Source organism: Lygodium microphyllum, chromosome 17, assembly GCF_053477565.2.
Source record: "Lygodium microphyllum isolate KBCC chromosome 17, Lygodium_microphyllum_v1.1.10, whole genome shotgun sequence".
NCBI classification, from domain to species: domain Eukaryota; kingdom Viridiplantae; phylum Streptophyta; class Polypodiopsida; order Schizaeales; family Lygodiaceae; genus Lygodium; species Lygodium microphyllum.
Window position 1 is genome coordinate 136,381,128 of NC_141151.1, and position 14,890 is coordinate 136,396,017.

Genomic DNA, 14,890 nt, shown 5'->3' on the forward strand with positions numbered 1-14,890 from the left:
ATTGTTTTATCCCATAAATCTCCAATATGTTGCAAAGTAATAAATGTTTGTCTACCCTCTTCTCTAAATTTCAACATGGGTGGCTGATAGATATCATCATATGATGGTATGCGTATCACTCCTATTGATACTCAAGTGATCAAATATCATTAGTTAGTATAACCATTTCAAAAAATGGCTCATTATCAACATAAGAAAGCTGGTAATACCTGATTCTTGGCTTGAAGAAGTGTTAAGGCAAGCAATCTCAATGTCTTCCTTTCTTGCATTGTCTCTTGTGTCATCTTTAGTAACTTGTTTACCTATATATACATAGAGTTAACCAAAGCTCACGATAATACAAGGTTATGAAAAATTTCAATAACACAAAAGAAAGTAATTAGATATTTTGTATCAATTTGGGTCACCAAATTTGTACAAGTTTTTGATCCTTAAAGTTGGTACCTGTATCTTGACTTGAAGAAACATTATTGTGAGTAACCTCTTGATCTCCCTTTCTTACATTACCTCTTTTCCCACCTTTTGTTGTTCTTTAATCTATATTTATATATATACACACTATTACTCAAAGTTTAAAAATATGAATAACTATGAACATTTTAAATTAGACAAAGAGACTAATTAAATCTAGTTAATCTCAAAATGAATCACCTAATAAAGCAAGATGTAAAATATGTACAAATTTTAATTTTCAAAGTTTAGTAGAAATAAAGACATATACCTGTATCGTGATTTGAAGAGACATTAGGGCCAAGGACCTCCTTAGCTTTCATTGTTCCATTATCTCTTGTACCATAATTTGTGATTTTGTTACCTTTATGTACACATAATAAACCAAAGTTTAGAAACATAAGAGACATTTGTAAAACATCAAAACACGCATACCTTTTTTGCCCTGTTCTTTACACCATCTGATAGTAAATTGAGCAGGTGAAAACAAGGAATTCATTGTTCATACTTTTATGGGCTCACCAACTTCTCCTTATGGTTTGAAGCATCTTACAGACTTCCTGTTGAACAGTGCGCAAGGGAGACGAGGAACAGAGGAAGAGAGAAGAGAAGAGAGACACGAGACACCGGAAGTGGAACCCCAGAAGTGCATCAAGTGAGCACACATTAGCTGCAACATCAGCTCCTTAGCTAGAATAGATAAAACATTAAGTAGAATAAACATAATCTTGAACAGACGAATCAACTAAAAATAGACAAACAACAACTGGAAACAATGAAACATCAACTAGAACAACTCAACAGTTGGAATAATAATGAAACATCAGCTGGAACATTTCAACAACTGAAATAAAAATGAAATAAAATATCATCCCATCAGCTCGAAACATTTCTTATAAACAAAGCGTGGAATAATTTCAACGCATTAGCTGTAATATAGATGAAATGATATGAAACGTAGCATGAAGAGCTAAAAATCAGCTGGAAGAAAGAAACATTTAGAATAATCAAATGATGAACAAAATACCGACAATCATCAGCAAGAGCTCATCAGTTTTCTTACTGCTGCTCAGAGCCCAAGCAAACATCTTGTTAGCCTGCTCTTTATCATTCTCAGTCTGTCATCTCCTGGTTGTGAGCTACTGTCAGAGTCTGACAGGAGACAGAGGAGCTCTGTCAGTTCGTTTAGTGGCTGTCCTTGTCAGTCTTCAGCCTTTGGGAGTCATACAGCCCATACTGGGCTGTTATTCTGCAGTTGGCCCAGTTTCTAGGCAGGTCGGCCAGATCTGGCCAAAGTCAGCCAGATCTGGCTGGTCGGTCAAATCTGGCCAGGTCGGCCAGTTTATTGGCCTGGGGGCTATATATAGCAGCCCCCCACTCATTCCAGCATTGTACTCTGCAGGTTCAGCACTGTCTCCGTCATCTCCATCTCCGGCATTGGTGCTGCCATTGCTTCCAGTCTATTCTGGTGCCCTCACTGACGCTCCGGGCTGCATGCAGGGACTGCTCTGTCCATTTCAGTGTATTCAGCATTCATCTCAGTCAATGCAGACTTTCTTCCTTCATTCTCTGCTTTCTCTCTCCTCTCCTCTGTGTTCGTGTTCCTCTTCCGTTGCGCACTCTCACATGGTATCATCGCCTGATTGAGAGCACGGAGGACATACCCTCAGGAGTGAGATACCTTACTGCTGCTGTCATCTGATCAACAACTGCCAGGCAACTTCTTCAGGAGGCCTTTCAGCCTGCGTTTTCCTGTCCACGCTGTCTACAGAGGCTACCACGTCATCCAGCGACGTAGAAACCCTGCATTTTCCACCAGGCTGTCCCTCCTTCTGCTGGGCGACCTCTCTACAAGCTGCGTTTTGTTGTTCTGCTCGTCGCTACCACTCTAGGCGGCACATTTCCTGCTAGCGACTTCTTTCCGGGCTGTTTCCTGGTGCTGGTGGTCTCTTTTCTGGTGATCGTCATCAGTTATCTTTGCGTTTTGCAGATCCAGGTGTTTGTAGGCATTCTCTGCCTGCGTCTTGGTGGTTGGTGACCACATTGCTGGTAATATTTCGACATCGGCAAAACTTTCTTTGGTATTTTGCAGATTGGAAGATGTCTTACCAGTTTTCAGGCTTTGATGACTCAGAGGATGAACTTCTTTCTCATCATTCCTCTGAGCGGAGGCGGGATTATCATGAGGTTCGACGTCGGGAAGAACCTCCTCGCACTCGTCCTTCTTCAGTCCATGCATCTCAGAGGGTTCCATCTACCGCAAAGGTTTCTTCAGTGAAGACTGCTTCAGATGTGCGGATGCCTTCCTTGATTCCCTCTATTCAGGTGCCGATTCTCCCTTCCTTTCCGAAAAAAGATAAATTGGATGGTTCCAACTACTCCCTCTGGTCATGCAAGGTGGCCTGCATCCTCGATACATTTGACCTTTGGGAGCTTTTTTCTTCACCCATCGACCGTCCCCCCGCGGATTCGTCCGATGGCACCTCTATGGACCGTGCAGCCTTATGGGATAGGCTCAACTCTCGAGCCCGTTCCTTTCTCTTATTGGCTTGACCTTGTTCACGGTATGGAATTCAAAGCTCGTCTTCATATGGGTATTTGTGAATATTCTGGACTTCAAAATCATTTTTGCAAATCCTTTTCCATTCCCACCACAACTCAATCTAGAGATTTGGTTAATCTTATTAACACTGATATTTGTGTACATTTTCCTCCATCAAAATCTCAATATCGATATTTCATGACTTTTATTGATAACTTTTGAAGATACACCACTGTTTTTCTATTGCGACACAAATCAAAACATTTATTATCTTTTAAGAAATATTAGAAATCTATAGAACTTCATACTAGTCCTCGCATCAAGAAACTTCACAATGATAGTGCTGGCGAATACATTTTAAATGTTTTTGATGATTATTGTAATAATCAGGGTATTCATCATGAATATATGGTTCCCTACTCTCCTGAACAGAATGGTATTTCTAAATGTAAAAACATGATTATTCTCAATGCCATGCAATCTATGGTGCTTCATTCTGGCTTATCTTGATGTTTTTGGGCTGAAGTAGTCTTAACAACAGTATTTGTCCAAAATCATCTTCCTACAATCGCTCCTTCTGGTAAAATGCCAATTACTACTTGGACATGCCAATCTCTTTTTATTTCATATTTTTGAGCTTTTTGATGTAGGGCTTATATTCATGTACCCAAAGAGACTCGCAGAAAACTTGATACTCTCGATTTGAAAGTTATTTTTATTGGATATTCAAATTTTTCTAAGGAATACAAGTTTTATGATCCATCTTCCAAGAATTTAATCATCAGTCATGATGCTATATTCAATGAGCAACTTATAGGTAGCACATGGTCTCAGGAGGATGCTAGGGCGGATGTGGTCACTAGAGGGCATTGATTATACATAGTCATTGCTCACTTCTTTTCCTTTTCTATATGATGATGAATCTCCTTCATGAGATATTGACTCTTCAAATCAGGATTCTCAACCTGCACCTATTATTATTGATGATGACCTTAGCATTGATGTTTATCTTGTCAAGAATCGCGTTGTGGGGGGACTTGCTCAAGATGCTGCACCGAACACACACAGAATGCACAAGGAGAAGCTCACTCAAGAGACAAGAAGAGAGATGGAGGCCAAAACTTTTTCTTGTTGGTTTCTTCTTCTTCTTCCACACTCTTTTTAATGTACACAAAGTATAGATAAGATACAACATAAAGGAAAGTGGCCTACTAAGTCAAACAATGCATAACCGACTACACTAGTCGACTGCCGCTATAACTATGCCAGCTGTAAATAGGTGTAACAACTTGAATATAATAAGTAATGATTCAGTGGCCATGTGAGAGTCATAATGACCACCGACGTGCTAAGTGTAGACGTGTGGACCCATCTAACCAGGCGGTCCATCATCAATGTCTGCATGTGTTGAGCTTGTCATCTCAACACTCCCCCTCAAGCTCAACTGCATCTCTGCAACTCCAAGTATGCTTCGAAACTTTTGAAGCTTCTCTGTACCCAATGCCTTCGTGAACATGTCAGCTATTTGATCCTGTGTGCTGATATACACCAAGTCAATCTCACCTGCTAGTACCTTCTCTCTCACAAAGTGGTAGTGTATCTCAATATGTTTTGTCCTGGCATGGAATACTGTAATATCCCGATTCGCTTATACAAACACGCGGGTGAGCCTCGCTCAAATGAATATTAAAAAAATGGGATAAACGAAAAATTTTTTATTCCCCCCTTATCCCTCCAGCCGACTGACGAGCTGGAGGGGGAGGGAAATAGAAGGAGCAGCTAAGCTCCTTGGTGGAGCTTTGATGGAGGAGGGGACATGCGTGATGACACGCAGGGAGGGAAGATCCCCCTCCCCTCCACTATTTAAATTAGGGGGGGCCGCTGGAGATGGGGAGGCTGGAGCCGTGACGAATAGAGGAAGCTGGGGGAAGAGCCGAGACGCTGCCGTAGAGAAGGAGAGTGAGGGACGAGATGCTCCAGTCACCAGGACAGAGAGGAACAGAAATTGTCGTGAGGCTGCCAAAGACAGTCGTGAGGGAGGAGGATCCTCAGGCTATCTCACATTCGAACTACGATGCCGCCGAAGAAAGTCCAAGGTGTAGCTGCCGGAGGGTCATCCCCTGGTATCCATGTGGATATCTCACCCCAAAACCAGGTTTTTCTTCTTGGCTTTAATTCGATTTTTAAGTCGATCATGCAAAGAAAAATTGTTAAGGATAGGACATGTTTGTTCGAGTTATTTGTAACGAAGGAGTTTAGCTTATGAATAACAATGTATAGAACTTAGCTTTCTTCAAATTGCATCAAGCATTATAAATTACGAGCAAGATTAACCATTTACTATAGTAGTATATTTTAGTTAAATCCTAAGGTGTAGAAATTATATCTTACACCATTAGTCTCGCAACGAATCGTTGTAAATGGTTAAATTCATGAAAGGTTTCTTTTGATGCTCAAATTACTAGGAAGTTATCTTGAATATTTGCACATCTTAGCAAGGCAAGTGTTGTTAGTTGGCATGAGCTCATCTTTAAGGAAAACGGAAGTTAAATTAAACTGTATTGATTGGGAAGTAAATTGTCACAAGGATAGAAGAACCGTGATGAGACGATTAATATTACCTTCCAAAAGATAACTGAACCAATCTAAACATTGAAACATTCATATCCTAAACACTTGACTACTTTCCTTACTGTAGGGACAATCAAATCGTAAAGATAAGGAACTAGAGTTTGTCCCTAAGGTTCTTAAAAGAAGAAACCCTAGGCCTGACATACGTCAGCTTAAAGAATCTAAACAGATTATTCCATCGCAGGACTTGCGCAACAAGTATGAAATCATTTAGTCTTGTGATTGATTCACAAGGAGAAAGGGGTAAAAGAAGGGTAAAAACCCTCATCAAGGACGGCAGATCCCTACACAGGTTATCTTGCAAAAAGATGTATTTTTGGATATCCTTCTAAATAAGGAAAGTTGTAAACCAAAAACTAGCATATCTAAGGCACCTTAGGGTTAACCAGGTTGGGTATGCCCTACACCGGAATGTAAGAGATCTTGCCAAGTTACAAGACACCTTGGGAACGAGTGCCGATACACTCAAAAAGGAAAGAACACTTCCTTAGCAGTTTGCCAAACCACTCGGTTGATTAACGGAAATGTTTGTGCTTGCTAGAGATTTTAGAGCTCTGTTTGAATTATGAATTACAAATTAAATGAGTATCTATACTTCAGGTTAAAGGCCTGAAGAGAGAGGCAGCTTCAGTTACCCCCAACTGCCTGCCTGACCCTAACCAAGGGGGTTGTTGACCGCGCCGGGAACATGGACCGAACCCGCCACGAGAGGTCTCTCTGTTGAGTTCTACTTGAAGCAGGAGGACACTTGGGTGCCAGGGGGGACTCTGGCCGTAAATCCCTTGCCTTGCGGGTCCTGCACAAGAGGCTAACGTGACTCGGGATTGGATCTCGAGGCCCGCATACTAGTTGACGGACGGAAGCTTAGAATAGTGATCCCTGAGGATTACTGGATAGCCTTCGGGCGGATTATGGACAAGCCTACGGGCGGAACTCCTTGTATTTCAAAGATAAAATGATGAAATGTTAAAAGAACTTACTTGATATTGTTTTTCTATGTCACGTGATAAGATTACGTGAAGGAATCAGTGCTTAACAGGGTTAATTAAAGAAGCTGATTGTTATATGTCAAATTAATGTGCTAGATAATTACATAACTAAAACAAACCGAGGAAAGTGCGGAGGATGGGCCATGGGTTCGTCCTACGGTTGGGTGGTCCCGGTTAGCCGGGAACTTTTCTCAAAAATCTCGAAGAACAGCGGAATGATCATCATCATCAAAACGAATAACAAGAATGATGACCTAAAGTTACGTCTTACCTGATTTACGCTGTTTTAGGGGAACAGAATGGGACTATGCCTTATGGCAAAGAGGTTGAGCTTTGCATCCCTCTTGTTTCCCATTCTCCTTGAACCAAGTGCAGCGTGAATCCGCTTCGGACTTGGCATTTCTGCGTAAAGTAGTTCGCTCGGGTCTGACGCTAGTTGCTGTTAGCTAATGACCAAACAGGAAAACCCTAATTCCGGTCGATCCTAAGTGGGAAATGACCAGGATACTTCCGCTACGTGGCAGAGGCATGAAGACCTAGATCGCAAACCCCGTAACATTCCTTGGGAGTGCCGGGCGGAGTTTTCTAGACATCCTTTTCGATGGACTGCTAAGATGTGTCCTGGATGATACCAGGGGACACGTTACAGTTAGTATCAGAGCCGACCAACAACGGAATTGTTTTTATGAGATCTCAATAAAATGAAGTAAAGAAATTGTTACTGTCCCAAACATTTTCTCATCTTCAATAATGTCTTGCAGAACTATGAAGCATGGAACAAGTTTTTGGTGTTTCGGGTCATATTTATGACTGCAATGCATTCTCCCCTTTATAGACAAAGAATTGGGATGATGAACATCCTGGAGCAGATTTATAATCCATCACCTTTATACATAGAATGAAGATGGATGGGGTCTTCAAGAATCTACTATATAGCCGCCCACCGGTTTGCTTATCTACAGACCAACCTAAAGAGGATCAAGTGGTTGGAAGACTTGAAAGTCGTGAAGCTGTTCATTTTTGTGGAAGCTCACGTAAATTTGACTTTACATATTCAAGGTCGGAGGGTTGAAATGAACTCATATGTATATGAGGAAGTAACCCGTGTAATCCCAGCCGACAGGATTAAAGTGTTGGGCCGCCATGAGAAGTATGGATTCCAACGGAAAGGGTATCCTGAACTTCCAATGAATTATCGATTCCTAAAGATCCATGACCCAAAACCCTACTATTACACAGTTCCTGTAGACAAATGCAATACAATGTTCTTCTCCCCAAACTGAATGTAATGATTGGATTATCATCACACGAGACATTGTATAAGGCTACGCCCATGTAAATACAAATAAAGACTTCCTTTATCAATATCTGGTTGTGCATCAGAGTTGTTAAAAAGTTAAGTAGCTTCATTATTTACGAGATAGCTGAACTAAAGATAAGCTAATGTCAATTATCATATAATAACGTTAAGAAAACTTTTATCTAAGCACAACCCCAGGTACAGGTTCCAAATTCGCCCCCTACATCAAGTACTGCTGTGACCCAGGAGAAGAAGTTCCTCCTTAAGCAGATAAAGCCACCCGAGTTTGACGGGAGAGGCAGATTCGTCCAGTCTGATGCTGAAATTTGGATTGAATCCATGGAGGATTACTTTGAAGCAGCTGGTACTGCACCTACCAATCAGGCCATGCTCGCCAAGTTAAAACTCACCGGCGAAGCCAGATTTTGGTGGAAGCAATGGTGCAAGGATCAAGGGACTTCAGAGGGGTACGTTACCTGGGAGAAGTTGAAGAAAGCCGTGCAGGGAAAATATTTGCCACCTGCATATCGTACGTAGAAAATGAATGAGTTCTATGAGCTAAAATAGCTAGGAGTCACTCTTGACGCATATTACTCTAAATTCATCTCACTTTTAAAGTATGCGCCACAGATGGACATGACACAGCAGGTGTCCAAATTTTGCACGGGCTTAAATCCACCCGTAAATACCCATCTCGAATCTATGCGTCCATCATATCTTCAGGATGCACTCATTCGAGCAGCGCCTATAATTCAAGAGGTGCAAGCTAGACCAAGGGGTAACAAAACTTGGTCCTATAGTGACCCGAACAGAGGAGCATTCAGACCTCAAATGAAGAGAGTTCAAGGTCACAATCAGGGACAAAGGAAGAAAGCAAGGACAAATAACGTCAACAACTTTGTTCCTACTCAAAGTAATGGCCGAAACCTCCGATGTTTCCACTGCAACGAAGCTGGTCACTTCAAGAGGCAATGTCCCAAGCTCAGCGGAGGACATCGTCAAACGCCTTTCCAAGGTGCAGGCCGCAGTCAAGGAGCCACCACCCGTGGAAGAGGAAGAACCGCTTGCATTGCCAATAGGCAAAGATGCGAAGAAGAAGAAGAGGAAGATCCGACTATGGAAGCAGAATTCGAAAGAGCGACAGTCCATGCCGCTTTACACAAGAAAGGGCCGAATCACCAGTTCTCGGTGATTCAGACACCGTCGGACTATCAAGGTAAAGGTTTCAAAACCTTGATTGATTGTGGCAGTACACATTCCTTTATCTCACCATCATGTGCAAAAAGATTAGGAATAGCCACAGTAAAAGCACCTACCGTGCTTGTGGAATTGGCAAACGGTCGTGAGGTAACTTGTACCAGGAAAACTGCTAAGGTGGAATTCTTTCTGGGAGGAAAGAAGACTTTTGTCAAATTCAGAGTCATGAATTTAGGTATCTATGTGTCTACTCGGGATGGATTGGCTTAAGCCCAATGACGCCCACATTCATTGTGAAAAGGGTCAAGTTTCCTTTCGAAACTCTGAAAGGGAATTTGTCACAACTCAAGGTGAGGCAGGAGTGCCAAGAATTCAATTAGCCAAAGTATCTCGGATCATAAAAGGAGTCAGAAAAGGATTACATGTTTACCTGATCAAACTCAACAAGTTAGATCAAAAGTAAGAGTCTCATGAAAGACCTTCTTGGCTAAAGGAATACGCTGACGTATTCCCTGAGGAATTGATTGAACTTCTGCCTCCAAGAGAAGTAGATCATGAGATTAGGCTAGTGCCTGGAGCTGCACCAATCGCAAAGAGACCTTATAGAATGTCCATACCAGAAGCAATTGAGTTGAAGGAACAGCTCAAGCAACTGTTGGACCAGGGTTACATCCGGCCTAGCAACTCACCGTGGGGAGCTCTAGTACTATTCCAGAAAAAGAAAGATGGGACACTTCGACTATGTATTGATTACCGAGGGTTGAATCAATCAACAGTCAAGAACAAGTATCCTATTCCTAGAATAGATGAGCTTCTTGATCGTCTTCAAGGTGCAAAGATCTTCTCCAAGATTGATCTCAGGTCAGTTACTATCAGATAAGGATCAAGGAAGAAGATATTCCAAAAACGGCCTTCAATACAAGATATGGGCACTTTGAGTTCTTGGTTATGTCATTCGGGCTTACAAATGCACTTGCCACCTTCAATAGATTAATGCAGGATATTTTTAGACCATATCTTGATGATTTCGTGCTTGTCTTCTTCGATGACACTTTAGTCTATTCCAAACAGGAAGAAGATCATGAACCTCAACTTCGGATTGTCCTTGAGACAATGAGGTCTCATAAGCTGTATGCAAAAATGAAGAAGTGTGCATTCTTCAAGCGTCAGATTGAATATCTAGGATTCATAGTATCATCAGAAGGAATATCAGTAGACCCAGCCAAAGTCAGAGATGTGCTTGAATGGCCAATACTAGTATCCGTCAAAGAGATACGTAGCTTTCTTGGATTGACAGGATGGTATAGGGTCTTCATCAAAAACTATGCTTTGATTGCAGCACCTCTTACAGACTAACTAAAGAAGCAGACTTCTATTACATGGTCAACTTCCGAACAAAATAGCTTCGACAAATTGAAGCAAAGTTTGGTATCAGCACCTATTCTAAAACTTCCTGACCTCAATAAGGATTGCGAGGTAGTAACTGATGCTAGCATTCTTGCCTTGGGGTGTGTACTTATGTAGGAAGGTCATCCAGTAGCATACTCTTCAAGGAAATTGAAGAGTCACGAAAAGAATTATGCCACTCATGATCTAGAATTACTAGCTGTCATCCACGCTCTAAAGCTTTGGAGACACTACTTGTTGGGTAACAAGTTTACTCTAGTAACGGATCATAAGAGTCTCAAATGGATTTTTACCCAGAACGAGCTCAACATGAGGCAACGTCGGTGGATTGAAGTATTGGAGGAATATGATTTTGAAATCAAGTACCGACCAGGAAAAGAGAATGTAGTTGCCAATGCACTCAGTCGCAAGGCATTCCTAAATTCCCTAATCTTGCAAAATCCATCAACGGCCAGATCTCTGGCTACAAAAGTATCTATGCCAAACAACCCTATACTTGAACTAGCTAGAGAGGAAGCATGCCATGATTTGGCCTACCAAACAATGATAAAGGAAATATCTACCAAGGAGCAGAATCAGAAGTTGCAAGCTAAGTATCAGGAATTTTCCATTGATAATGGACTTGTCTACTATAGAACAAGGCTGTGTATACCAACAAGCCAGTCACTTAAGCAGAAGATATTATGGGAAGCTCATGATTCTCCTTTCGCAGGACATCCTGGCTATGCAAAAACTCTTAATGCAGTTAGGAAGAGCTACCATTGGGAGAGGCTTAAAGGTGACGTTCTCAAGTATGTCACTGAATGTTTGTCTTGTCAACGTATCAAAGCCGAACATGTCATGATGCCAGGGAAACTGCAACCGCTTGACATTCCCCAAATGAAATGGAAATTCATCAGTATGGATTTCATTGTGGGCTTACCCCAAGTCCAAGGAGGATACAATTACATTATGGTTATGATTGACATGCTTACCAAGGTTGCACACCTGATTCCAGTAAAGACAAACTATAAAGCCTCCGACATTGCAAGATTGTTTATCAAGGAGATATTCAAGCTACATGGGTTACCTAGAAGAATCATTAGCAATCGAGATTCTCTCTTTACATCACAGTTCTGGAGAGCTATCTTTGAAGCTATTGGGACTCAACTCTGTTTTAGCACCGCCTACCATCCCCAAACGAATGGCCAAACAGAGCGAGTAAATCAAATCATTGAGGATATGCTTAGGGCATACTACTGTCGAGAGCCGAAGAGGTGGATTCAATACTTGCGATTAGCTGAATTTGCCTACAATGCTTCTTACCAGCAGAGCATTCAAATGACCTCTTTCCAGGCATTGTATGGTCATGATTGTCGAGGTCCCCTAAACTTTTCTGATCCAACCCTAAGAGTTGAAGCTTCAAGACAAATGTTGGAGGACATGGATGATCAAATAAGATCAATAAGACAAGACATACAAGCAGCCAAGGATAGGCAAAAGGCATACGCAGATTTGAAACGTCAAGATAGAGTCTTCGACGAAGGAGACATGGTCTTCATTCGGGTACGCCCTAAAAAGAGTTCTCTATCCCTAGGAGAATGCAAGAAGCTAAGTCCAATGTATTGTGGGCCATATAAAATCCTCAAATGCCTAGGACCCAATGCTTATAGATTGCAACTCCCTGAGAACCTAAAGGTTCACAGTGTATTCCATATCAGCATATTGAAAAAATATGTACCCAATCTTAATCATGTACTTGATGACCAACAAATTGTAATGCCTAGTCAAGGAGTCCTTGAACTAAGGCCAGATAGGATCTTAGATGTTAGGGAAAGACAGTTAAGATCTAGAACCTTGAGAGAATGCCTCGTCTAGTGGAAAGATTATCCTGAAGAGGATGCCACTTGGATAGATGAAAGCTCTCTCAACCATCAATATCCCCAGTTTATCTCGAGATGAGGACATCTCGATTCCTCCAAGGGGGAGAGAATGTAATATCCCGAATCGCTTATAAAAACACGCCGGTGAACCTGGCTCAAATGAATATTTAAAAAAATGGGATAAATGAAAATTTTTTTATTCCCCCCTTATCCCTCCACCCGACTGACGAGCTGGAGGGGGAGGGAAACAGAAGGAGCAGCTAAGCTCCTTGGTGGAGCTTTGATGGAGGAGGGGACATGCGTGATGACACGCAGGGAGGGAAGATCCCCCTCCCCTCCATATTTAAATGAGGGGGGGCCGCTGGAGATGGGGGATGCTGGAGCCATCAGGAATAGAGAAAGCTGGGGGAAGAGCCATGACGCTGCCGTAGAGAAGGAGAGTGAGGGACGGGATGCTGCAGTCACCAGGAAGGAGAGGAACAGAAAGTGTCGTGAGGCTGCCAAAGACAGTCATGAGGGAGGAGGATCGTCGCTGAAGATCTGTCTCGGCCATCATTTTGCACTGGTTCAAGCCGCCATAAACAAAATCGTCTAAGCTTTTCCCCCTCCCACATGGAAGCTTTAGAAGCTTCCTGGGGGAAAGCTTCTAAAGAACCTTCTTAGCCCCCTTTCACCCCCCCTTATGCTTTTTTTTAAAACCCCCTTTGTCCCACCCCCCCGGTTTTAATCCCCCCCTAAGCCCCCTTGTCCCCCCCCTCCCGGGTTTAATCCCCCCTAAGTCCCCTTGTTCCCCCCCCCGGGTTTAAATCCCCCCCTAAGCCCCCTTGTTTCCCCCCCCCGGTTTTAATTTCCCCCCCCTAAAAAGCCCTTGTTTCTTTCCCCCCTCTTAGCTCTTTAGGCTATTCAAGTCACACCCATAGGCTACTTTGTCCTTAGGCTACCTTGAAGACTTTCATTCTCTTTCATTGATTCCTTCATTCACTTTTTAGATCTTTTTGTGCATGTGCTCTCTTAGTTGAGCTTTGTGTTCTTAGTTTTATCAAACAAGCCGGTGTCCACATACCCCCATGTCCTAAAAATCCAATTCATCATCATGGCCTCATATGATATCCCGTAGGGGAAAAGTAGCCGTGAGAGAAAAGATAGGGAGGGAAGGTAGAGGGAGTGAAAAGAAAGAGTGAAGGAGGAAGAGTGGGAAAAAGATAAAGGAAAGGGAAGGAAGGAGATTAAGTGCTTTCTATTCCTTCTACCCCAAGTCAAAATCCTACAAAGGTTCTGTGGTTGCAAAACTACACTCCCCCATAAACTTTTTTTGGATCCAAAGAGACGGTGGAGTTCCAGACGGAAGGAAAAATAGGCTATCTCACATTCGAACTACGATGCCGCCGAAGAAAGTCCAAGGTGTAGCTGTTGGAGGGTCATCCCCCAGTATCCATGTGGATATCTCACCCCAAAACCAGGTTTTTCTTCTTGGCTTTAATTCGATTTTTAAGTTGATCATGCAAAGAAAAATTGTTAAGGATAGGATATATTTGTTCGAGTTATTTGTAACGAAGGAGTTTAGCTTATGAATAACAATGTATAGAACTTAGCTTTCTTCAAATTGCATCAAGCATTATAAATTACGAGCAAGATTAACCATTTACTATAGTAGTATATTTTAGTTAAATCCTAAGGTGTAGAAATTATATCTTACACCATTAGTCTCGCAACGAATCGTTGTAAACGGTTAAATTCATGAAAGGTTTCTTTTGATGCTCAAATTACTAGGAAGTTATCTTGAATATTTGCACATCTTAGCAAGGCAAGTGTTGTTAGTTGGCATGAGCTCATCTTTAAGGAAAACGGAAGTTAAATTCAACTGTATTGACTGGGAAGTAAATTGTCACAAGGATAGAAAAACCATGATGAGACGATTAATATTACCTTCCAAAAGATAACTGAACCAATCTAAACATTGAAACATTCATACCCTAAACACTTGACTACTTTCCTTACTGTAGGGACAATCAAATCATAAAGATAAGGAACTAGAGTTTGTCCCTAAGGTTCTTAAAAGAAGAAACCCTAGGCCTGACATACGTCAGCTTAAAGAATCTAAACAGATTATTCCATCGCAGGACTTGCGCAACAAGTATGAAATCATTTAGTCTTGTGATTGATTCACAAGGAGAAAGGGGTAAAAGAAGGGTAAAAACCCTCATCAAGGACGGCAGATCCCTACGCAGGTTATCTTGCAAAAAGATGTATTTTTGGATATCCTTCTAAATAAGGAAAGTTATAAACCAGAAACTAGCATATCTAAGGCACCTTAGGGTTAACCAAGTTGGGTATGCCCTACACCGGAATGTAAGAGATCTTGCCAAGTTACAAGACACCTTGGGAACGAGTGCCGATACACTAAAAAAGGAAAGAACACTTCCTTAGCAGTTTGCCAAACAACTCGATTGATTAACGGAAATGTTTGTGCTTGCTAGAGATTTTAGAGCTCTGTTTGAATTATGAATTACAA

The 14,890-nt window shown here is 41.8% G+C and overlaps 1 protein-coding gene across 1 annotated transcript; it reads right to left on the reverse strand.

Annotated features, from left to right (window-relative positions):
- Nucleotides 1–153: 153 nt before the first annotated feature.
- LOC148022397 (uncharacterized) lies at nt 154–1,016 on the reverse strand. The gene is made up of 3 exons (XM_087696857.1): nt 886–1,016; nt 722–814; nt 154–302 (listed from the first exon to the last, which is right to left on the reverse strand). Exons 1-3 carry the CDS (start codon nt 947–949, stop codon nt 154–156), a joined length of 306 nt encoding a protein of 101 aa, XP_087552983.1. The 5' UTR covers nt 950–1,016.
- Between the last annotated feature and the right edge of the window lie 13,874 nt (nt 1,017–14,890).

What these genes read in the sequence shown, in the direction of transcription:
- LOC148022397 (XM_087696857.1), bottom strand. Translation starts at nt 949, where the DNA reads ATGAATTCCTTGTTTTCACCTGCTCAATTTACTATCAGATGGTGTAAA. An exon ending in TAAAGAACAGGGCAAAAAAG is followed by an intron (nt 815 to 885) that starts GTATGCGTGTTT and finishes GTGTACATAAAG; the next exon opens with GTAACAAAATCACAAATTAT. An exon ending in CTCTTCAAATCACGATACAG is followed by an intron (nt 303 to 721) that starts GTATATGTCTTT and finishes ATGTATATATAG; the next exon opens with GTAAACAAGTTACTAAAGAT.